This window comes from Canis aureus, chromosome 14 (genome assembly GCF_053574225.1).
Source record: "Canis aureus isolate CA01 chromosome 14, VMU_Caureus_v.1.0, whole genome shotgun sequence".
In the NCBI taxonomy this organism is placed as follows: domain Eukaryota; kingdom Metazoa; phylum Chordata; class Mammalia; order Carnivora; family Canidae; genus Canis; species Canis aureus.
Window position 1 is genome coordinate 46,412,740 of NC_135624.1, and position 24,686 is coordinate 46,437,425.

The 24,686-nt window shown below is 39.2% G+C and overlaps 1 protein-coding gene and 1 long non-coding RNA gene across 2 annotated transcripts in view; one reads left to right on the forward strand and one right to left on the reverse strand.

Annotated features, from left to right (window-relative positions):
- Positions 1-12,751: 12,751 nt before the first annotated feature.
- Positions 12,752-19,206, reverse strand: LOC144283606 (uncharacterized). The gene is made up of 3 exons (XR_013352166.1): positions 18,491-19,206; positions 17,970-18,076; positions 12,752-13,029 (listed from the first exon to the last, which is right to left on the reverse strand). It is a non-coding gene; the product is annotated as an uncharacterized LOC144283606 (long non-coding RNA).
- Positions 18,398-24,686, forward strand: part of GABRB1 (gamma-aminobutyric acid type A receptor subunit beta1) — a 368,711-nt gene continuing 362,422 nt past the window's right edge. The window contains exons 1-3 of the mRNA XM_077847919.1: positions 18,398-18,867; positions 19,050-19,141; positions 19,560-19,627. Coding sequence (XP_077704045.1) covers positions 18,788-18,867; positions 19,050-19,141; positions 19,560-19,627 — 240 coding nt within the window. The 5' untranslated portion in view covers positions 18,398-18,787. The remainder of the gene's footprint in view (positions 18,868-19,049; positions 19,142-19,559; positions 19,628-24,686) is intronic.

Consider the following 24,686-nt stretch of genomic DNA (forward strand, 5'->3'; position numbering starts at 1 on the left):
GGGGGGCTCAGTGGTTGAGCATCTGCCTTCAGCTCAGGGCGTGATCCTGGAGTCCCGGGATGGAGTCCCCCATCGGGTTCCCCACAGGGAGCCTGCTTCTCCCTCTGCCTGTGTCTCTGCCTCTCTCTCTGTGTCTCCCAGGAATAAAAATAATTAATTAATTAATTTTTAAAAAGGCTGCTGGAGGCCCAGAGACAGACTTCAGAGACTTTCCGATTTGTTGGAGGAAGTCATCCCGAGGAATGACCACCATTTGACCCATGAATCAGAGGCTCCCCACTCTCTTCTGTCTTTAGGATCACTTCCGTCTACCATCCTCACACTAGGAAGCACTAACCATAAGAGAGCAATGTGTCCTTGAGACCCTCCACACTCAGGGTGACTGACTAAACCCAGGTAGGCCTCGGTATAAACATTTAGGATTCTGGTCAGTGGTTGGGCAGTTCTACGCATCTTGCTGCTACCCAGGATGGGGGCGGCTTGTGAATCCACACAGTTTTGCCCAAGACCTCACCTTATCATTGCAGTTGCAGGAATGTCTCCAGAGATGAAATCAGGGTCCTTCTTACCTGCTTGACTGTGCAGACACATAGGAGCCTGTTGCTAGATCTGGGGGCAAGGGAGGGGGTGGTGGTGCCATGAGCCCAGTGGTGAACTGCCCAGGCTGCGAAAACTAAGAAAACTGGCAGCAGGATGGGTATAGGGCCAAGCCAAGAAAGTCTGAGCTGTGTACTGCTTGCTTGGGCTGAAAACTAGGTGCAGGAACCGCAGAGTAAGGTTCCAACCCTGGGCCAAGTGGTCCTGCTTGACCAGAAAGCAGAGACGTTAACAGATGCAAGGACCAGAATGTCCCCAGAGAGATCTGCTTGTGGGCCCTGGGGGGCATGTCCCAGCTCCCAGTGGCCTTTCTGAATGTCACTAGTCCTTGCTTCATGTAGTATTTTCCAAACTGTTCTCCGAGGCGGCTCACATGTTTATACTCTCTGAGTAAAATGTGGTTTCTTGGCAAAGGAGAAAGACTTCTGGTTTTTGGGTTTTACGATTGGTGCTTAAATCTAATTTTACGTGTGAGGTGAGTACCCACAAATTTCCTCCTTAACTACTCACAATTTATAAACTTCTATCTAAACTCCTCTCAATTGTTATGAGTTGACTTTTTAGACATTTCAAAATACCTGGGGGAAAAAAATAAACAGCAACCAAGAGTGACGTAACAGGCAGGTGCTCCACACTCAGCTCAATTTAATTCTGACATTTTGTCAAAATCGATTCAGAATTTGTTTAATAAAAACAAAACATTATAGATACTATTGAAACGTCCAGAGTACTCCAACGCAACACAGGGTGCTTTAAAAGTAGCCATTCCATTGAATTTGGTGGCTCTCTTTTCTAGAATATTGATGTATTTTTATTACATAACTATACAGAGTAAATAACATTATTTACATGCTTTTAATATTTTTATATACAGTATCATCATGCAATTTGTTTTTTATATTATACATTATGTTTTTGAGAGTATTGATGTTTATACATTGTCATGGTAAGTAACCCTAGCTTCTTTTTTTTTTGAAAGATTTTATTCATTTATTTATTCATGAGAGATATATATAGAGAGAGGCAGAGACACAGGCAGAGGGAGAAGCGGGCTCCCTACAGGGGACTCGATAGATGTGGGACTCGATCCCAGGTCTCCCGGGTTAAGACCGGAACCAAAGGCAGAAGCTCCACTGCTGAGCCCCCCAGGCGTCCCTAACCTTGCTTCTAAAACAAAAAGCATAATAAGATAAAGGTTTATTCTCCCTCATGTAAAGTCCAATGTTTTTATTCATATAAAATCCTGAGTAGGGATCCCTGGGTGGCTCAGCGGTTTAGCGCCTGCCTTTGGCCCAGGGCGCGATCCTGGAGATCCGGGATCGAATCCCACGTCGGGCTCCCGGTGCACGGAGCCTGCTTCTCCCTCTGCCTGTGTCTCTGCCTCTCTCTCTTTCTCACTGTGTGCCTATCATAAAAAAAAAAAAAAAAAAAAAAAAAATCCTGAGTAGATTTCCTCCAACTGCGGACTCAGGGATTCCGAGATTCCCCCATCATATGGCTTCACCATATTAGCTTTCTATCCTTCTTTTCTTGGCTTCATTCAAGTAGGGATAAGAGAAAGAGAAAACACGCTAGGTGTTTAACCATCCTGGCCAAAAAGTAACCCACATTATTTCTCTCGACATTTACTTGCTTGGAACATGTCATGCAGTCACTGTAACTGCAAAGGAGTTCCTGAGATGCAAAATTGACACCAAATGGTTTCAGAGCATTCATTAGAAGTGTTGCCATGAATTGCCTGCCTTAATTTGTAGAAATTTGTCTTCTGCTTATCAATATACTACTACATAAACAGGGAGGAGGCCTGGGCTAGTTTTGCAATATGTTTGCTCTTCTCTTAACAGGAAAATCAATTGTGGTTTTTCTATCCATTCCTACAGCCCTTGTATATCTTGATTCCATTCTCATTCTTCATTTATTTAATATGTAGGTTTAATCTCCTACAATGTACCAGGATTTCTGATATATTCTATCACAGATATTATTCTTAGCAGACACAGTCTAGCAGGGAAAATGTATATCCAGCTAAAATATATATCCAGCTAACTATAGAAATATCTGGGTAATGTTTGAATGAAGGTTTTAACCCCATGCTGCAGCAGCTGGAGTATTAGGGGGAACTATCCTTTGACGTTCTTAAGGAGAAAATGGGCAGAGAAATACTACAGAAACAGAATTCAGAGTATAAAAGGCTTGTTTCTTCAATCGGAGAAGGACAAACATTATATGGTCTCATTCATTTGGGGAATATAAATAACAGTGAAAGGGAATAGAGGGGAAGGGAGAAGAAATGGGTAGGAAATATCAGAAAGGGAGACAGAACATAAAGACTCCTAACTCTGGGAAACGAACTAGAGGTGGTGGAAGGGGAAGAGGGCAGGGGGTGGGGGTCAATGGGTGACGGGCACTGAGGGGGGCACTTGACGGGATGAGCACTGGGTGTTATTCTGTATGTTGGCAAATTGAAGACCAATAAAAAAATAAATTTATTATCAAAAAAATAATAAATAAAATAAAAGACTTGTTTCTGATGACACAGAAAATGGAAGCAGTCCAATGTTTTAAATACCGAGGACATGGTAAGAGGAGAGGGGTTCAATGAAGGAAAAAATAACAGAAATAATCTAAGAGATGGGGTCAGGGTTCCCTGGGTCCCCAGGTATAGCATGTTGCCTTCAACAAAATTTGAACCAGGCTGCAAAAAACAAAGATCCTTTAAAAATGCTGCATACTCTGCCTTATAAAAATTCATACTTGGTTGGTTGGAGAAAAGCTAATCTCGTTATTTCAATTATTTTTTCTTTCCCATCATTAAAAATGTTCAAGCTCTTTTAATAACGATTTAATAGAAATTTCTGGAAAACCGTAATCATTTGAATTGATCACTAAAGTGACATAGTGACACTTCAGTGAATTACAAAATTGCTTAATAATTTTCTGAAGAAAAGGAAAATCAAATCCAGAAATGTTCTTTACCTTCCCCTAGATGACAAAATTTCTATTATGCAGACAATTTAATGAACAAAATGATGTTCCTTGGTTGAAACGAGAGTACAATTAGTTTTTGAACTAGGTGCTAAAGTTTCCAACCTGTTAGTATTAGGAAATTTAGTTTTTAATAAATAGCATGGACTGTTTTGAAAGCAGGGTTTGAGAACGTGAGGGTTCATACTATGTTTTTTGACTTGGAGAGAGGGATAATGAGTTGTTTGGAAAGAATGATGTTTTGAGTTAACTGACCTAGAGTGTAATTCCGGGTCTGTAATTTATTAGACGTGTAGCCTTCTGCATGTCACAAGGTTTCTATGTATCTCACTATTTCTCACCTTAAAATGAGAATGTTTGACCAGATTGTTAAATTCCCTGCTGGTGTTAAGATTCAATGAGTGTTTGGCATCATGCTTTTGATAAGACATAACTGTCAGAGTAAAGAATTATGACTCTGGCAACAGTGTGACATCAAGCACACACCTTCAATGACACTTTCACAAGTATGCTGCTTTGCCGATGGCCGCATTCTTCATATATTTACGCGAACTCCAAAGAAAATTAAAATGAATATTTTCTTACCCAAGCACTGCATGCAGTACGACTTCAGAGAAATATTGAGAAAACAATGAAACAGACTTCTGGGTGAATCGTGCCGTGACAAACACTGTAGGAAGATCCCTAAGGGCTAAACCCAAGGAAATAATGAGAAACAAGACATTTCTGGCCATATTTTGCCTTTCTGACATTTCCTTGGGAATCTACAAGAACCTCCCCCTTCCCCAATAAGACCATTTAAGTGTGTGTTAAGCAACCTCAGAATACTAAATAAAAAGTTTGGCCAAATCAACCATGAAGCTGAAAAAAGAAAAAAAGGAATAAGAAGCAAGTGACAACAAATAGGAATATGTAAAATAGGAAAGAGTAGCTCTAACAGCAAACAATAATAATCAACATCATGTTCAAAATCTAATGATTTATTCCTTACACACACACACACACACACACACACTCTCTTCTTTAACCACCCCCTGTGGAATATAGTCAAGATACTTAAATTTGAAGGGTTCATACTCTCGTTGTGATTGTTTTTTGCCTAGTACCTGACTAATCTCTCAATCAAAATTTTGCACAGCACTATATTAACGCTGCTTTGGAACCCTGCGCACACTCATCCACAGATTGCTAAGGAAGTTCAACACTGGGTGAAATAACTGCTTGTTTTCTCTGAGAACTCCAATAATTAGTTTGTTGTTGAGTCCTGATTTCAATGTTATTGACTTTTCCAGACTTGAATCTCTTGCCAGTTTCCCTAATGTTTATCCGTGTTTTTATTTAATTTTTTCTTTTATAAATATTTCTTGCCTTTTCCTCTTTAATGGAGAATCATTTTTCACCTACTCAGTCGATGAATTTTAATGTTTATAGCTCTCAGCAGTAAAACAAATGCACCCAAAAATAATGTGATAATACTAAAATTTTACAATATATTTTTCTTCATCTTTTGGCTCATTCCTGATAATTTATGAAATTTATATACATCACTAGCCATTAAAAGGAAAATTGATTTTCTCTGAAAACAAGCTTTTAAGGTCTTCCATTCTGATATTAGTTTAGCTTAAAAATCCTAATGACATTGAATCAAAGTCATTTGAAACAGAAACATCTCACATCCACTAATTTCGGAAAAAATAATGCATTTTTCATCTGCCTAGGAAGGTTCACTGCGTCCTCATATTGGTTGATCTATCAGAAGGGATTGATACCATAATTGATCATTTCCTTTTTCTTGACATTCTTTCTTCCTTTGACTTTCAGGACACCACTCTTTCCTGGTTTTCTTCCTACCTGCTATTGCTTCAGTCTCTTTTTCTAGTTCCTTTCTAGATACTCCAATCTCAAAGGATTGGAAAGCCCCAGAGTGCCTTGAATTTCTTCTTTTCTACCTACATTCTACCAACATTCTACCACAATGTTGGTGAAATTATGTAGTCCATGCTATTAAATACTGTTATTAGTGTGCTAGGGCTGCCATAATGAAATATCGCAGACCAGAGGGCTTAAACAAATTTATTTTCTCATAGTTCTGAAGGCTAAAGTCTGAGATAAAGGTGGGGCAGGTTTAGTTTCTCCTGAGGTTTGAAGATGGCCCCATTCTCTTTGGCTTAAAGATGGCCCCATTCTTACTGTGTCCTGACACGACCTTTCCTTCGTGTTCAGATACTCCTGGTACCTCTTCTTCTTATAAGATGTCAATCATAGTGGAATAGTGGAGTTAGTACCACACCCTATAACCTCATTTAACTTTAATCATCTCTTTAAAGGACCTATCTCCAAATAAAGTCACCTTGAGGGTAGGCTTCAATATATGAATTTTGGGAGGACATGCAGTTAGGGCTGATGGTTTTCAAATTTGTATTTCTAGTCAAGATTTCTTCCTTTAAATGGAGTAATCCTTGGGCAGCCTGGGTGGCTCAGTGGTTCAGCGCCGCCTTGAGCCCAGGGCCTGATCCTGGAGACCTGGGACTGAGTCCCACGTTGGGCTCCCTGCATGGAGCCTGCTTCTCCCTCTGCCTGTGTCTCTGCCTCTCTCTCTCTCTCTCTCTCTCTCTCCGTCTCTCATTAATAAATAAAATTTTAAAAAAATAAAAGGAGTTATCCAAATATAGTTAACCCTTGATGAACATGGGGTTGAATTGCAGGGGTCCATTTATAAGCAGATTTGTGTTGATAAACACAGTACAGTACTATAATGTATTTTCTTTTCCTTATGATTCTCTTAGTAACATTTTTCTTTCTCTAGCTCACTCTGTGGTAAGAATACAGTATATAATAGATATACAAAATCTGTATTAATTGACACTTTATGTCAGTAAGGCTTTTGGTCAACAGTAGGCTATTAGCGGTTAAGTTTTGAAGGAGTCAAAAGTTATATGTGGGTTTCAACCCGGTGCGGGTCTGAGCCCCTAATTCTGGTGTTGTTCGGGGATCCACTGTATATCCAATTTAGCATGACCAGAGCTGACGCAGGTCACAACCCCCCTCTCAAACTATTTCCACACATCCTCCCCAACTCTACCATCTGCTCAACTCAGAGACTTTGGAGTCACCCTTAATTCCTCTCTTCCCCGCCCCCCCCCCCCCCCCCCGCACACCACCTCCAATCATTCAGAATGCCCTGAAAACTCCAGCTTCAAAACATATGCAGAGTACGACCACTTCTCTTCACCAACACAGCTACTCTAATTTCCCTCGCCCTGGATTAGTGATCTAACTCCCTCTACCCTTGCCCTCCAGCAGTCTATATTCTAGTTGCTACAGTGATTCTATTAAAAAGCAAGTCAGATCAAATCCTGGATTGTCCACATAATCCCTCTGCTGGCTTTCCCTCTTACTCAGAGCAAATCTGTTAACTCTAACTCATCTCCAGTTGCTTTTTCTGCCTCTCTCTCTGCTCCAGCAGCACTGGCCTCCCTAAACACACCAACACATTCCCACTTCAGTATCTTCACACTTGCTGTACCCTGTTGGCAATGCTCTTCCTCACTCCGTCTATATGGCTCACTCCCTCACCATCTATAGCCTTTCACTTAAATGTCAATGAGGTCTTCCCTGACCATTGTTTCTTAAATTTCAACAAACACATCTCTCTCCAGATTCCTTTTTCCATTCCCTGGCTTTCTCCACCACCCCTCCCACCCTCTTATCACTGTCTAAATACACCATATAATTTATGTATTTATCTTGCTTATGGTCCATCTCCCTCACTAGAATAGAAGCTCCATAATGGCAAAGATATATTTTCTTCTGTTTTGTTTGAGGCTGTGTACTCAGTATTTAGATTAGTGCCTGGCTCATTATTAGATATTCGATAAATATTGCTAAGTTGATTTATTTATTTGTCCATTCATTCAACAAATGTTTATTGCATATCTATTTCGTGCCAGACACAGCTCTAGATTAGGGGTATGTATGGGTGAGTTAAAGAAAATGCTTATTTTCCTCACACAGCTTCAATTTAGTAGTTTTATTTAAAGTAGGAATGCATGTGATGGTGAAGAACAGAGAAATCTTAGCCACAATGCTTGGCCATGTAAGGACACAGGAAATCCTGAGCCACTAGGAATAGCAGTTATCATGATGAATTTGGAAATGGACGTGGAAGGTATTCATGGCAGTCCACAAGGATGGCTGTAATTTTGGCTTCTCTGAAGGTGTATCTCTTTAATCATGTGTGGTCTTTTCTCAAGTGTTTCACTCTTATTGTCTCTCAACTCAGTGGCTTCTTATTTTCTGAGAGGAATTCTCCATTATCTGTTCACCAGCATTTGGATATCTCACTCTCTGTACTCCACCTTCTCTCCAAGAAGCAGCAGCGTACACACTAGTTAATAATACTGGCTTTGGGGATCCCTGGGTGGCGCAGTGGTTTGGTGCCTGCCTTTGGCCCAGGGTGCGATCCTGGAGACCCGGGATCGAATCCCACATCGGGCTCCCGGTGCATGGAGCCTGCTTCTCCCTCTGCCTATGTCTCTGCCTCTCTCTTTCTCTCTCTGTGACTATCATAAATAAATAAAAATTAAAAAATAAATAAATAAATAATACTGGCTTTGGATTTTTACATTTTGAGCCTGAGCCCTGGCTCTGTCATTCTAAACTTTGTGATCAACAACAGTTTGCTTCACACATCTCTTCTTCCTTCAAAAAAAAAAATCTGAAAAATATTATTTTTATATTATATACATAATATATTATATATATTATTACTATATTAAATGTTAGATATATATATAGCATAATGTATTTGAAAGACTTAAAATAGTGCTTGGCACATAATAAGCATTAAACAAACAATAACTTTTGTTTTTAATTCATTATTTCTACTTAACAAGTTATGGCTTATTCAAAATATCTGTTCCTTCCTGTTTCATTGCAACTGGTCAATTTTATGGCACCTTCCCTAACCCATAAATGTTTAACTTTTGTACCTTTTGCCAATAGCTTCAGAATAATTTAGTAACATTTGCTTTTGATCTCACTGCATTTAACTTAAAAATTGAAGAATAATTTTTTTACCCCGTTATTTGCTTATCTCTTCATTTTGTGTTTTAATTTCCTCTTTCTTGTATTGATGTTTTGTTTTGCTGTAGTTATCCTTAAGTAATTCTTGCTAAAAGGATTTGTGGGGCAAAACCCTCAGTCCTTTTTTTGCCTAAAAATGACTTTAAATCGCCAACACAACTCACTGCTAGTTTGTGAGAGTAAAGAATTAGCACTTCAAAGTCATGTTCACTCAGAATTTTATAAGCCATGCTTCTTTGATTTCTGGTACTAAATTTATGGATAAGAATTTCTGATGCATGCATTAATAAATTTCTGTTTGTTTTTCTCTTGTTTATAAAGAAGAATTTCTGGTACTGAATTTACTGAAAAGAATGACAAGTTATTCTCTCTCTCTCTCTCTTTTTTTTTAATGTGATAATATGACTTTTTTCCTCAGGAGAATTCTCATTTTTTTTTCTTTATCCAAGATGTTCTGAAAATTCACCAGAATATGACAAATTAATGCTGTTTAACATTCAATGAACTTGTTCAATCATAGGAAGAATAACTTTTTGGCACGTTGCTATTCCTTCCATTATTTGCTCCTCTCCTTTTCTTCTATTCCTATGTAACTTCTGCCTCTCTTTTCAGTGACATTTTATTTTGTCAGTTGCAATGTAATCTTGATAATTATTTGATTCTATTATTTGGCTCACTAACAAAATCATCAATTGTGTCATTCAATTAATCTATTTGATTTTTTAGAAGACTTATTTATTTATTTATTTGAGAGAGAGAGAAAGCATGCACTTGAGTGGGGGGCAGGATGGCAGGGGCAGAGGGAGAGGAAGAGAGAGAAGCTCAAGCAGACTCCACTTGCCCAGAGTGCAGAACCTGAGGCACCTCTGGACCCCAGGACCCTGAGATCACGACCTGGGCCAAAATCAACAGTTGGCAGGTTAACCACCATGGTGGCTGTTCGAATTTTCTTTTAAAACTTGCAATTACATTTCAATTTCCTAGAACCTCAGTTTTTAGTTTGTGTCCTTGTTGACTTTGGTTTTTGCTTAACAGTTTGTTCTTTTTATTGGCCATTAGGTTCTACTTAACTCTTTCCCAAGCTATTATGCTTACATTATAATAGCTCTATTTCCCAAAAGAATTTGGTTTCCTAAAAAAAAAAAAAAAAAAAAAAAAGACTTTGGTTTCCTCCTTTTGGAATTGATGATTTTCTTTTTTTTTAATAATAAATTTATTTAGAATTGATTTTCTTTAAGATTTGCTGACTTCCGATTATCAGTCTATACTTATGTATGAGGGTCTGTATTATAGTATTTCATTTTAAACCCACATTAGAACCTTTCCATGCCTATGATTAATTCATTTCTGATTTCAGGAAGTAAAGGAGGCCTGCAACTTCCAAATATTTAACCTATATTTATTCAGCGTTAGTATATAGTAGAAGTTATTCATCCCTGAAGAACATTTTTTTTTTTTTTACTTAAAATGTAAAATGATTTAGGTTCTATCTTTAAGAGAGAGGATGGTTTCATAAGTTTGATTTCTTTAGTCAGAAAATGATTACAGTAATTTTGAAATTAACAAATTACTTTGTCACTATATCATTTTGGTGGTCAGTCCAAATAGCTAGGTTTTCCAAATTTTCCTTTGAACCCCTCTTAAAATAATCGGAAATGTTTTAATGACAACAAAATTAAAATGGTAGGTTAGTAATGTTTTGATCTCCATTTAGTAATAGTATGTATTTACCATAGCGCAGAGAAAAAAACCAGTTTTATTTTCCAACCAAATCTCCCATTTTCTTTTTCTAGTCTGGCTCCTGGTTAGCTAAAACTTGGAACATTTCCCTCTCCTTGTCTTCCTTCCTTCCTCACCTCCTCACATCTCCAGTTCTCTCACCACTGGAAACACAATCTCTGCCCCATTCTCCCTGAAATACTACCATTTCCTTGATCACCATCAACTGCATTACTCATGCCTTTGCTTGTGTGTGTCACCTGCCCCAACTTCTTAATTCCATGAGTTGAAAGTCTAGCAGAAAGTGTTGACTTTTAGAGGTGTCTCCTCTGAGAAGACAAGGTTGTTAAAAAGAAAACCACAGTCCAGAATGGAGTCACCAAATCAGGGCCCAATACCTAACCTAACTGCAGTTCTAACCTCCTCCAGAAATGTAGTCTTCGCGGGTAGGTCAGCAGCATGGAGGCAGGTAAAGTGTCACAGGGGCCCTTTCCAACCCCCAAAGGAAGATGAGGTAATCCACCTAATAAACCCCCTCTCCTTCTCCAAAGGAAGATGACTTTGCCAGAAGCAATCTTTTCTTTTCTTTTGCTAATAAAGCCTCCCCCCACCCCCACCCCCACATCCTCCTTCCATAAAAAATTCCTTTTGTGCAATTTCTTGAGCTCCTTTCTACTCGCTAGGTGGGATGTTCCTGATTTATGAATGGCTTAATAAAACCAATTAGATCTTCAAATGTATTTAGTTGAATTTTGCTTTTTAACAATACGATGGAATGTTTTTTTCTTATTGCCAGTATTTTCTGCATTATATACTGGTCATTTGGATGTGTTTACCCTGATAAATAAAAGATGAGGCATCTTCTATTGTTGCATAGTTCTACAGATATTTTTGAGTCAATAAATGAATAAGCCCCAGGGCTATATGTTTAGAGAGAAAAGTATTCACCTGGATAATCACCTGGTAATTTGTAACACTTTGGTTCTTTAGCTAATCTCAGGTTCTAAACTTTAGCCCATGAAACAGGTAAAATGAAAAGTATAAACAGTTTCTACTAAAAGAGTAGCAGTGAAATCTCTGCACATTAACAGGGTTATGAATGGCAACACTTTTAAATGATGGTTTAAAGCAATAGCTCTCTGGTAAACTTAATAGTCATTCTCTTTGATTTTTCTGTGTACCCAGAGCATCACACTCATCACCACGGATCACAACCCTACATGCACTTCCAGTTTTCACAGTGACCCTTTATAAGATTCCACGGATCACAACCCTACATGCACTTCCAGTTTCACAGTGACCCTTTATAAGATTCCACTTGGGGAGCATAGGTCTGTTATGTTTCAAGAAAAAAACTCTAATTCTGGCTGGTTCTAAAAATGTAAGTCGCTTATAACATAGGATAAGCTCAGGGGATCCCTGGAGGGGCTCAGCAGTTGAGTCCCTGCCTTTGGCTCAGGGCATGATCCCACCGTCCCTGGATCCAGTCCCACATCTGGCTCCCCACAGGGAGCCTGCTTCTCCCTCTGCCTGTGTCTCTGCCTCTCTCTTTCTCTCTCTCATGAATAAATAAATAAAATCTTAAAAAATAAGATAAACTCTAGATGCATGTAATTACATAGAAGAATTTACAAAAATCAATAATTATCTCAATAGAGCTTAAAAAAGTGCTCTATTGTGGCAACATTTTTTCATAATTAATAGTGTACTGGTAAAGAGCATAGACTGCCAATAGACCACCTGAATTTAAACTGTCTCTATCATTTCATTGTGTAACCTTGGATAATTTAATTAACTTCCTGTGTCTCAATTACTTCATCTGTAAAACAGAACTAATTATAGTATCACCACCTCAGAAGGTACTGTAAGCACTAAATATGTCAAGTGTTTAAAATTGTATTGATAAATAATAAGCCTATACAAATGTTAACTATTCTTCCTAATATAAATTAGTATTTTTAATGTAATCAACAACTTGGAATGTCTTTATTAATTAATAAGATAGAGTATATATTGTTGTATGTAAATGTTGAATCAATAAATTGTACACCTGAAACTAGTATTACACTGTATATTAACTAATTGGAATGTAAACTAGATAAAAACAAATCAAGCATGAAATCACTTATCTATTTGTGTAGAATTCTCCTTAAAACAAGAAAAGAATATTCTCATAATCACTCCAAACACTGGGAATAGTAGAAATACTGGAAATAGTAATTTCAGAAGAAACTCAAAACAAGTATAAATACAGGTAAAGAATAAAACATAAATTTACTTTTTTTATTTAAGATAATTTACAAAGTTGTTACAGCATGAAGTTTAATTAAATATGAGTTTAAAAAAGAGGTAGAAATGTACTTGGATCTATGACATGACATAAATTTTGTCCTCAAAGTCCACATCGTAATATTTGAATAAGAAGAGCTGAAAAACACAAAATAAAAAAGACATTTGGGAGGGGGGGTGCCTGTGTGGCTCAGTGTGTTAAGCATTCAACTTTTGGTCTTGGCTCAGGTCATGATCTCAGGGTTGTGGGATGGAGCCCCATACCCCTATGGGGCTCCTTTCTCCGTGCAGAGTCTGCTTCTGTTCCCTCTCCCTCTGCTTGTCCTCCTGCTTGCTCGTGCTCTTTCTCTCTCTCTAAAATAAATAAATAAAATATTTTTTTAAAAGAAATAGTTTCTAAAAATATTTTTCATATTAGTAGCTAAAAATCTGTTAAATAACTTGCTCTTAATATAGCCTGAAACACATGACATTTTTTTCCCCAAGAAGATAGTAAACCCTTAGGGAATAAATTCATATGCAAAAAATAAAGTGAGGCTATTTCTATAAACAGAGATAAAAGTATCACTTAAGTTACTGGTAGACTTACTATAATACCAAAGTGACACAAGATTTTATGGTTTTAATAAATATAGTAAATCTATTAAAAAGGGGTGAAAGCATAACAAAAGACATATAAATATTTAAAAAGTAGTAATAGTGTGGCTAGGTTACCAAACTTCAAGGTGGGTTGATTTGAAGTGATTTGACAAAAATAAACCACACTATAAATGAAAGTTTGTGGTCTTTAGCCAGTTATGAGATGAGTAAGTTCTGGGGATCTAACATGGTGATTATAGTTAATCATATTGTACGGTATACTTGAAATTGGCTGAGAGTAGATCTTAAGTGTTCTCATCACACACAAAAATGGTAACTATGTGAGACAGTGGATGTGTTAATTAACTGGGTTGTAGTAAGCATGCCACAATGTATACATACATTAAATCTTAAATCATCATTAAGTACATTATAATTGTATACATATAATATTAGTTTAAGTGAGAAAACCTGATCAATTAAAAAATGAAAATCTACAGATAGATTTAGAAAATAGCATATTGTAAGGCTATTAGTATTACAAATTGTCCTTAAAATAGATTATGGTAATTTACACTGGCCCCAAAGTGTATAGAATCATATTTCTTTATAGCACTCATGATATTTGATGTTAAACCTTTCTAAAATAGCCAACAAAATAAAAATGGTGCTTCATACTTTTTTGAAAATGGTATTCATTTTATTACTTTTGAGACTGAAAATTTTTAATATATCTACTGGTCACTGTCTTTTGCAAAATGCCTCTATATTATAATCATCTTCCTATTTATTTCTTAGGTTTATTTATCTCTTAGTGATATGCATCAACATTTTAAAAATATAAATTTCAAATGTATATTCTCAGTTTGTCACTTATTAGTTTTAATTCATTTTTATAAAATATTTCAAATACTGCAAGTATATAAAGAGTAGAACAATGAACACCCATATATCATGTTTTGACTAATTTGTTTTTTTTTTGTTTTTTTTTTTTGTTTTGACTAATTTGCTTGAGATTCTTTTGTTGGATAAAGTATTATAGATTCAGTTATGATTTTATATCCTAAAATTGAATATCCTTCCTATCTTTATTATTGTGATAGATATTCATCTACCTGAAATCTATAGATCTATCTGTATAATAATACATTTTCTGGGTTTTGAGCCTAAATGTGTTTTGTTTTTTTGTTTTCTTTTAAGATTTACTTATTTATTTGAGAGAGAGAGAAAGAGCGGTGGAGGGAGAGGGGAGGGATAGAGGGAGAAGGGGAAAGAGAATCCTCAACAGACTCCCTGCTCTGGGTGGAGCCTGATGGGAGGCTTGATCCCATGACCCTGAGATCATGATCTGAGCTGAAACCAAGAGTTGGACACTCAACTGATTGAGCCACCCAAGCACCATTACTTCTGTACTTAAATGTTTTTAACTTCACTTAATGGTATCACACTTGTATAATTCTGCACCTAGCTCTTTGGGTTTTTTGTTTGTTTGTTTTTATTTCATTTTTTTGTATGCACCTAGCTCTTTGTATTTTGTTTTTGCTTAATATTTTATATTGTGATCTATCTATGTAAAGCATGTAGATATTTATATATTTTTGCTGTTGGATTCTATTGTGTAACTATGTCAGTATTTATTTATTCCCAGTAGATAAGCATTTAGGTTGTTGTCAGTTTTACACCATTAAAAGCAACACTGCAATGAACATTCTTAGACCGTGTGAGATATATTCCTAGTGGTGGAAATTCTGGGCCAAAGGGCATAGGCATCTTCAACTTTACCAGATATGCCCAAATTGCTTTCCATAGTATTCAGATCAATTTGTATGCCTACTAAAAGTATATCGGAGTTCCTAACCAATATTTGGCATTCTTAGATTCTGCATATCTAATAGGCTTGAAATAGTATATCATTGTTTTAATCTGCAGTTCCTCATTTTGAGTTTCTCTTTGTCCCATTTCCTTCTCTCGTATTCACTTGTAGGAAATTTTTCCTTTTTGGTAAATACTTCATACTAATCCATCCACAGGTTCACAGTTAAATTTGCTAAATGGATGATAAATTTTAGAATCCTCCTAGAAGTTATCAGTAGATGATAATAAGAGTAGGGATGATCAAGTATACAGTAGCTTTCAGTGTCAGCTTTAATAAAAAAAAATGGAAATTGAGTTGAGTCTTGAAGGGGGAAGATCTTAATTAAGAGAGTTACTTTGGAAAAGAAACAAGCAACTTCACAAAGGAAGCAACTGTTGATGTTTTAAGCCATAAAAAGAAAAGTCCCCAGAGCGTGTCCAGGTTTGATGATTTTTAGCATGTTTCAATTATTTACCTATTGTTTTTTATTATTTTGAATTTTTTCCCAAATAGTTCCAAAAATTATTCAAGACAGCTTATACACTATATATATTCAGTGCAACATATCTGTTTTTAAGTTAGGAAAGTGTGACAAAGGAAAATTAAATTTAGGATTCGAGGGCATAAGGGAGAAATGTAACATAACAAAATGCAGGTCATTAAGACCTTACATAATGATTAAAGCTGAACTGTACCTATAACTCTGAGATTCCCAGTGGCCAAAACAAATGAGGAAATTAATGAATTTGAGGATTCCAACTAGGGTCTAGGAAAAATTTTCTCCCACAGGTCCTCATACATAAGAGACTGAGTGATTTAGTGCGCTTCATCCTCAATAGCATCCAGTATTAGATGACATTATAAATATCTAATGACTTATAGTGTTATTCCATACAAATGGAGGCATAATTTAAAAGCCAAAGTCAGTGAAACCGATCCAATTGCAGCATACTAAACATTGGGATTCAAGTACACAAAATCATTCATAGTTTTCCTTAATTCTAGAATAAAATCTTAACTCTTTCATAGGAATTAATAAATACAATCCCAGTTGTTATTCAAAAAGAATTTGGGGGGTTTATGACCAATTGGAAAACATACATCCCAATAAAAGCTATAGAAGTTGAACAAAGAGTAAACACCTAACCACATACTTCTTTTATGAATTCAATTTGATTGGCAAAGGCTACCATTTGCAGCCTCAAATTTGTGGAAAGGGACTCCATGTGCTATCTTTTTTATGGTTGGGTCGCTGGGTTTTAGCATAGCGTCTGTCGCTTACTAAATGTTTAATAAATATTTGAGCAATAAACGAATGAACAAACAAGGGAAGTAAACCTCCACAAGTTTTGTTTTCTACAATGAAGCGTTTGTGGAGTTGTGCCATATAGAGAGGATCTATGCTTCAGTGAGGATGTGAGGCTTAAATAAACCTTTTCTTTTTCTCGTTGAAAGCAGATCCATATGAATTACAAAGAGGTAGACCTGACACCCTTTCCAGAAAATTAAGGAACCCGATTAAGAGTTATCATTGTCCCCAGAAGAAATGGCCTCAGTGTTTAAGGCTGGTATGAGGCTCAAATGGAGAAAATAAAGTGAATATATGTAGAATGTCAAGATCTACACGTGTAAATGTTTGTACAATCCTTCAGTTACCTTCCCAAAGTCTTCATGTGATGACCTTTCTGGCTTTTTGATGTCTCCATTACATGTCTGAAAACTTGCATTAGTCTATCACCTCTGCTCCTCGCTAAACACCATCTGACTTTGGCTCCTTTTGCCTGGGGCACTGTAATAACCTTTCTCCCTACTCATTGTTTTCTCTGTCTCTGGTTTCTCCTCTTAGGGTCCATCCTTCATAGTAGACAGTAGTCAGGCCCATGGATTCTGGGTTGGAATGCTCATTCCACCACTTATTAGCTGTTTGATGTTGAACTAGTTATATCACCCTGATTTATTCTCAGTCTCATTATCTACAAAATGAGAATAATAATAATATCTACCACATTTGGATTATTATGAAGGCTTAAATAAGGTCATCCATATAACGCGCACGATAACCAGCAAGGAGTCAGCAAGTGATAAATTCTAATTATTCTGATCATGATTATTTTACCAGAACATTGTATCTAAAACTGACATCTGACCCTGACTATCCCTACCTAAAACTTTCAGTGATTTCTAGAAGCCTAAATTGGCATAATAAAGGATGTAACTTCCCTTATGGTCTGGCCTCAGCTTCTCTTTGCCCCCTCAAGACCACCATCCCCTACCTGTCTCCTTTTATTTTCCAATCAGTTATTTCTGGGGTCAGCTAGCCAAGTAGATAGACCACAGCCTTTCAAGTCTCCAAGACTTGGCACAGGCTGTTCCCTCCTTCTGGAATACCTCTCCCTCCCGGCTCTGACAAAAAGCTTTCTCCTTGTCTGGACACCATTATCTACCACTCTCTGTAGTATTAACAAGCCTCCTGTCACTAAACAAACTACCTAGAGACGTACTGGATTTCCTTACATTTGTGTCCATCTTCCTGACGGGGATCCCGTGAATTTCTCTAGGTCGGGAACCCTCTCTAAGTCGTCTCTGAGTTCCAGAATGTCAAGAACATAGTAAATATTTAATATATACCATTAAACAAATGAACAAACTCCTAGCCCAGGGCCTCCCGCCTAACATGTGCTCCGTGACATTTACTGAATTGCATTGACTGAATTTAATATAATGCCAACACCCCTTGCTCCTACAGGACCCCAATCTACATGGGAGCAGCGCTTAGACCCTCTGGGGGTTTGAGGGTTCTGTGCTGGGCTACTGATGCCAGCCAACACACCCGCAGTTTCAAAAAAGAGGTTTTCCTTACCAAAACCTAGGGGGAAAAAAAAGTGGGACTTGCGGCAGATGGCACTAGAAAAAGGGTTGCCTGCCCAGAGCTGCTGCCTCATCGCTTGCTTCCCTTAAATCTCGTGCCTGGAGAGACAAGAGAGGGGGAGGGAAGAAAAGTGGGGGAGCAAGTGAAAAAGTTGGCCCTCCTCTCCTCCTCCCCCTCCCACGGAGAAGGGCTACACTGAGGCAGGTGCTCCAGGATGCTTCCTAAGGGGATCTGATTCTCCAAGTCCTCAAATTCGTGCTGAGTTTCCCCTGCCCCCTCCCTTCTTCCCTGGCTCTCACTCTCCACTCGCTCCCCCACCCCCTGCACCCCCTGGAGACCCGAGAGCCACCCCTGCCCCCAGACTCTCAGTTCTAGGAGCACCAGTGACTGCCCCAATCCCAGGCAGCCCCAGCCAGATCCCCGGGAGCTGAGTTGCAAGAAAGCACAACAACAACAGCAGCAACAACAACAAACCAGGTTGAGGACAGAAAGGAAAGGGACCTAGCAGCAACCTCTAATGCTCAAAGAAACCTCAGCAGGCAAATGCGTCCAGGATCCGCAGCAGGGAAGGAACAGGCGATCTCCGACCACTCGGAGGACGTGGAACACCACCAACAGGAACTTTAAGGGGATTGAAATCTGTTGCCTGTTCCACTAGGAATACTGTTTGCAAGGCGCAAGGTGTCTTTTTTGGTAGTGAGCCCCGCGTGCGCATGCGCAGGTCCATTCGGGGATTACTGCCCTGCCGCCGACTAAGTTGCATTCCTTGAATCTTCGCAGAAAAGACCATTCTTGGATCAGAGTTAGTAATGTGGACAGCACACAGCCGAGAGAGTCTGGGGCTCCTCTCTTTCCCTGTGATGATTGCCATGGTCTGTTGTGCACACAGGTGAGCTGCTGTTGTTGAACGTCTCTCTCTCTCTCTCTCTCTCTCTCTTTCCCCCCTCGGTGTGTTCCTGCTTGCATGCCTGCTGGATCATGGAGCTGGGCTGTGGGGTCAGGGTGCCCGTCTCCATCTCCGTGCTCGCACTTAGCGCTCGTGCTCAACACGGTCCCCGCTTCCCCCTTCAGCGCCAACGAGCCCAGCAACATGTCCTACGTGAAAGAGACGGTGGACAGACTGCTCAAGGGATACGACATCCGCTTGCGGCCGGACTTCGGAGGTAACGCTTCAGCTTTTTTTCAACCTGTAACCCGTACGGATCTAGGTCTCCTTCCTTGTCAAAGATAAATGTCAAAAAAAGAAAAAAAAAAAAAAAAAAAAAAGCATGTCATTTCCGCAAGTGTGCACTCCGCGCTGCGCCCCGGGCACACGTGCATACGCGTGCACACGCATGCACACGCATGCACACGCGCGCCCCGGACCCCCGGGGGCAGGCGGAGGGAGCCCCGGGCCGCGCCGGCCTGCCCCGCCCGACCCCCCTCTGCAGAGTCACTGCATCGCGCGTGGGCCCGCACCTGCTTTCCCAGGCCGCCCCCTGCAAGGGGGAGCGGGGTGCAGGGCGCCCGCCCCAAAGGCGGTAAGCGTAGGGAAGCCCCCCGCCCTCCCGATGTCCCCCAACGTGTCCCACCTCCCCGCAGGGCCCCCTGTGGACGTGGGCATGCGGATCGATGTCGCCAGCATAGACATGGTCTCCGAAGTGAACATGGTGAGTGGCCTCCCGACGGGCCCGCGGCCGGGCTGGCGCAGAGGGGGAGGGGCGGGGCCCCGCGCCCTCCGCGTCTCGCTGGGGTCACCCTCCCCCCCGCCCCGGGGCCCCTGCTCCCGGCCCTCGGCGCGCACCCAGGTCCCCGCAGCGCCCCCGCGGGAGCGTGCCCGGCGCCGCCCGGGGACCCGAGGGGCGGAGTCTGGGCGCCTCCTCTGCGGGGTCGCGGCGGGGCTGGGGGCGCCCACGGCTCCACCTGCCGGCGGCCGCGCGGCCTGCACCGGGGCCCCGCGCCCTGGGTCGCCGCCCCCCGACCCCGCCTCCGGGCGACCCCGCTCCCCGGCGCCGGGGGGGGGCCCCTCCTGGGCTCCCGGCTCCCGCGCACCTGCAGGCGCGAGCAACAGGCTGAGCCACGCGGCGGCCCCTGCGGGCCTTGGGGACCTGGGGAGGCCGGCACCTCCTGCAAGCTGAAGTTGCAACGGAAAGGGGTCGAGCAAAAAAGAAAAAGAAAAGAAAGAGAGAAAGAGAGAAAGAGAGAAAGAGAGAAAGAGAGAGAGGGAGAGAGGGAGAGAGGGAGGGAGGGAGGGAGGGAGGAAGGAAGGAAGGAAGGAAGAAAGAAAGAAAGAAAGAAAGAAAGAAAGAAAGAAAGAAAGAAAGAAAGAAAGAAAAAAGAAAAAAGAGGGGTCGAGCGAAAGAAAGAAAGGAGGGGTCAAGCAAAAAAAAAAAGAAAGAAAGAAAAAAAAGAAAGGGGTCGAGCAAAAAAGAAAAAAGAAAGAAAGAAAAGATAGAGAAAGAGAAAGAAAGAAAGAAAGAAAGAAAGAGAAAAAGGGGCCGAGCAAAAGAAAGAAAGGGGTCGAACAAAAAAGAAAGAAGAAAGAAAGAAAGAAAGAAAGAAAGAAAGAAAGAAAGAAAGAAAGAAAGAGGTTGAGCAAAAAAAAAAAGAAAGGGGTCGAGCAAAAAAGAAAAAAGAAAGAGGTTGAGCAAAAAAAAAAAAGAAAGAAAGAAAAAAAAGGAGTCGAGCAAAAAAAGAAAAGAAAGAAAGAAAAAGAAAGGGGTCGAGTAGAAAAAAAGAAAGGGGTCGAGTTATTGCTTTGCTTTAAGCCTGAAACCTAAGCCTGCGGGGAAAGCCTGGTGATGAAAAGGGCGGGGCTGGGGGGGGGGTTCGGGGAGGGGGAGGTAGGGACATAGAGCAGTCCTTTCAGAAGGTTGACATTCTTTCTGTTTCCCCTTTCCTTCTCCCTTTCTGAAGCTGTTGCACAGTAGATTGAAATCATAGCTGTCATCTTCAATATTGGCTGTTTCTAACCACTGTGGGGTAGCAGTTGTCTAGTTGTTAGAGTTTCTAACTGTTGCTTCTGGTAAGGCAGGGGGAAAAGCCTGTTGCTTTTCTAGAACCAACCGCCCAGGGAACAGCTAGATCTACAGGAGCGAAATGCCATTTTTATTCCATTTGCGAAACACACACACACACACAGACACACACACACACAAACCAAAAACTGTGGCAGCAGAGGTTTAGACGGCCTGAATAATCTAAAAACTAAAACCCTCTGGGATTTTGTCACTCTGTAAAGGCTACTGAATTGCCATTTCATTTTATTACTACTGTGCCGTTATATTTTAACATAATAAGGTTTAAGAATTCTTTTTTTTTTTTTTTAGTGATGTCAGGGAAAAAAATAAGTATGTCTGTAATCTATTGAATAGGAGTAGAAGAAAAAGGCTATAAATGTCTATATTTTATAGTTGTAGCTTTCCCTGCTTTAAACAGTTTATTTAAAATAATGCCACTGATGGTTGTATTGGGAAAAGAAAAAATGATTTTTAAAAATGAATGCACAGTGAATGTTTTCTGACTCGAGAAAGATTTTTAACAGGCTGGCTTATTTATAATATTCTGTTCATGTACATCTCACTACCACAAACCAACCTGAAACACATGATTTACAAATACTGGGGAATGTAATAACCTGTGCACATATACAAATCGTACCTACTCCACGCCAGTGTAACTGGATAAATTAGATAATAAATTAAAAAGTAGTCTGTATCATGTAGATAAATGATGATAATGTTTTCCTTTTCAGTCATTTATTTTGGCACCTTATAAGTACCCACATAGATAATTTATAAAATGGGAGAAGATTCAGACAGCTCAAAAGGCAAACAGTGCCTTTGTTAGTGGTCCATTTTCTATTTAGGGTAGGATGCTTTTCAGAATTTTAAAAAATGTATAATTCTGTTGACCATATTTGCAAACAACTTCTGAGTTACAAAAAGAAACTGAATTGAATAGGGAAGTTCCTATTAACCAAAATAACCACCACCACAACAAAAAAGCTCTGTATAGCCAGTTGTTCAACTGAATTCATACATAGCCCAGACAAAAGGATTGAATTTAATTGCAGTACCACTGGAAAGAGCTCCTAATGATGGAATAATACAGCCTATTTACTTACTGCACCATGTGTATATGTACTTGACTTTTAAATATTCTCCCAACAGATAATCCTTTGAAAACTATATTGTACTAAGATACCAAAAACCTTTCCACAGTGGTGTTAGAATGATGGGGAAAAGAAACCACTAAACAGTGAAAAATAATAAACACTGATTTACTTATTGTTCCATGGTATTACCAATGAGATTCAAGGTCTACTTTATTGTTCTCATCTATGACAAAGCATTGAGCTAAACAGAAGGGAAAAAAGTCCAAGAAAGATGGAAAAAAAAAAAAAAAAGAAGGGGGATTTCAAGATCTAGGGCTATCAACCTCAATCGTTGGCCTTGGTTAAGAGCATTGTCTACAATATGCTTTGAATTTTAGATAATGTAAGTAGGGCTGAAATGTCAATGGCAAATAAGACTCACTGATTTTTATATTAAGCATGTTTCAGTACGCTGATTAGGTAGTAAATTTTGAGGTTATTTAAAGGAAATTTTTACCAAAATTGACAAAATAAGAACGGACAAAGACTATAATAAAAAAAAATAGTTATACAGCGAATTCAGACTAAAATCCATTACTAAAACACCGCTCATTTTTATATTTCCCTTCATTACCATTATTACCCACCCATTCCACAACTGGGAAAATGACATGATAATTGTGCATTATATTAATGGGTTTGAGAAATAGGCTCTGTTGACTTTTGTTCTTTTCTTATGCTACCCTAAATAAAATTCCATATTGCTTTATAGCATTATCTCTTTTAAGGACTGACATAACATCGAGTATTTTCTGATTCATGATCTTCAGGATATAGAATGTTTTCCCCAAATTAAGAAAATAAAGGAGAGCTTTTACAGTCAAGAGCCTATACAACCAAGAATTGCTGGTTCTGAGCAATGAATTCTGAACAATATACCTCTGAGGAAGAATTCTAATGGAGAAAAAAAAAACTATACTTAGGAGTACAACTTGCCTTTTCAGGAATTAATATTATTGATTAAATTAGGAAAGATTTTTCCGCAGGCACCATTTGATATACTATGCAGGTGATAGTGATTATATACTGTCATTTTCTGAACAATTATCTTAAAAAAAAACTAAAGTGATTTCCATTGTTATATTAAACCTTTCGAACCTTCCCTTAGTTCCTGCCAAGCCATCTGAACAGAAGGCAGCTGGGGCAAAAAGAAGACAATAGCCCCCATTAATTGCCTTAAAGTAACCACTAACATCTGTTAATATAAACCCCATAAAACACAAACAGTAGTAAGCAGGTCTTTGGGCAGAAGATTGGGGACACGTGGTGTTAACCTGCAAACAAGTGGCTTAATTCTTGCATTTCAGATTCCAATAACCAGCTCTTCTTTCCTATTGAGGAGGTGGCTTCTGATGATCAAGTAGGAAAATTCTGTCCCTGATCTAAAGGGCAATGGTCCCAATGGTCACTCCCAGAAGACTCTACATCCATGGAGTCCTAATCCAAGTAGCCACTCCCAGTAATAGATAATTACCATGCATTCATTGTTTCTTTTCTTCCTTCATGCGTGAGTGGATACAATAGTGAATGCTCTTCTAGGCATTGCAATTAACAATGAAAAGAGTCAAAAAAAAAAAAAAAAAAACCACAAAAGCCTAAAATGAGCCAGTCGTGTAAATAATACCTAAAAGAAAAACAAATATAATTTACTGAATATCCGCTGTTGTTACATTCCACGATTGTTACATTCCACGGTTGTTGCTGTTATTATTTTAATATTTGATTCCAGTGGATTGTGGTACATACTGTAGTTATGTCTCATTACTTGATTTTGGTGACATAAACCAGTAACCACTTTCAGAATCCCCCCTGCCCATTTCTTTTAAGTCAGTGTTTCTCAGTCTGTAATGTGTCCTTGAATCTCTGTGAGATCTTAAAATGTTAAAATGCAAATTCTGAATCAAAGGTCTGGGGTGGGGTCGACTTTCTGCATCTCCTGAGCCATGATGCCAACTGCCGGTGTGTGGATGGCACTCTGAACAGCAAGGTTGTAATACATTATTCTAAGATCTTGCATTATTAAGAAATGAGCTTTTTTTTTCTCCTCAATTTCTCTAGGAATGTTATTATTTCAAGGTTCCAAATTAAGTTTTAAGTTAATTTCTAGATGAACAGGTAGCTATGCTCGAAAGGGAACATTAGTTGAGTAAGTGGTGATAAGCAACAGGACAAAGGCGAGAGCCGCAATGATGGGGCTTGACTTGACTAATAAGCAGTCCTCCTAACTGTGTCAATACTTATGAGTCAGCCAACCTTAAACGATGGCTATGAAAATATTTCCAGCCACAGTAACTCTGACAATACTATCCTGCTGCTTTACAGAACACCAATGACTTTTCTTCTTTAGAATAGAGAACATTGCAAACTGTTTTCCCCCCACGGAGGAGCTTGCAATAGCTTTGTAAAATAGCTTAAACGTACTCTTGTTGATGTCAGGAATTTCTGTGAGGTTATAATAAAATTCCTTTGCAAATAGAGCAAATAGGTCAGTATCATTTAAAGGCAGGAACAGATATCGATAGTTAAGTAAAGATATAAATACATTTTTCTTTTATCTGAGTAATCCACCAGGC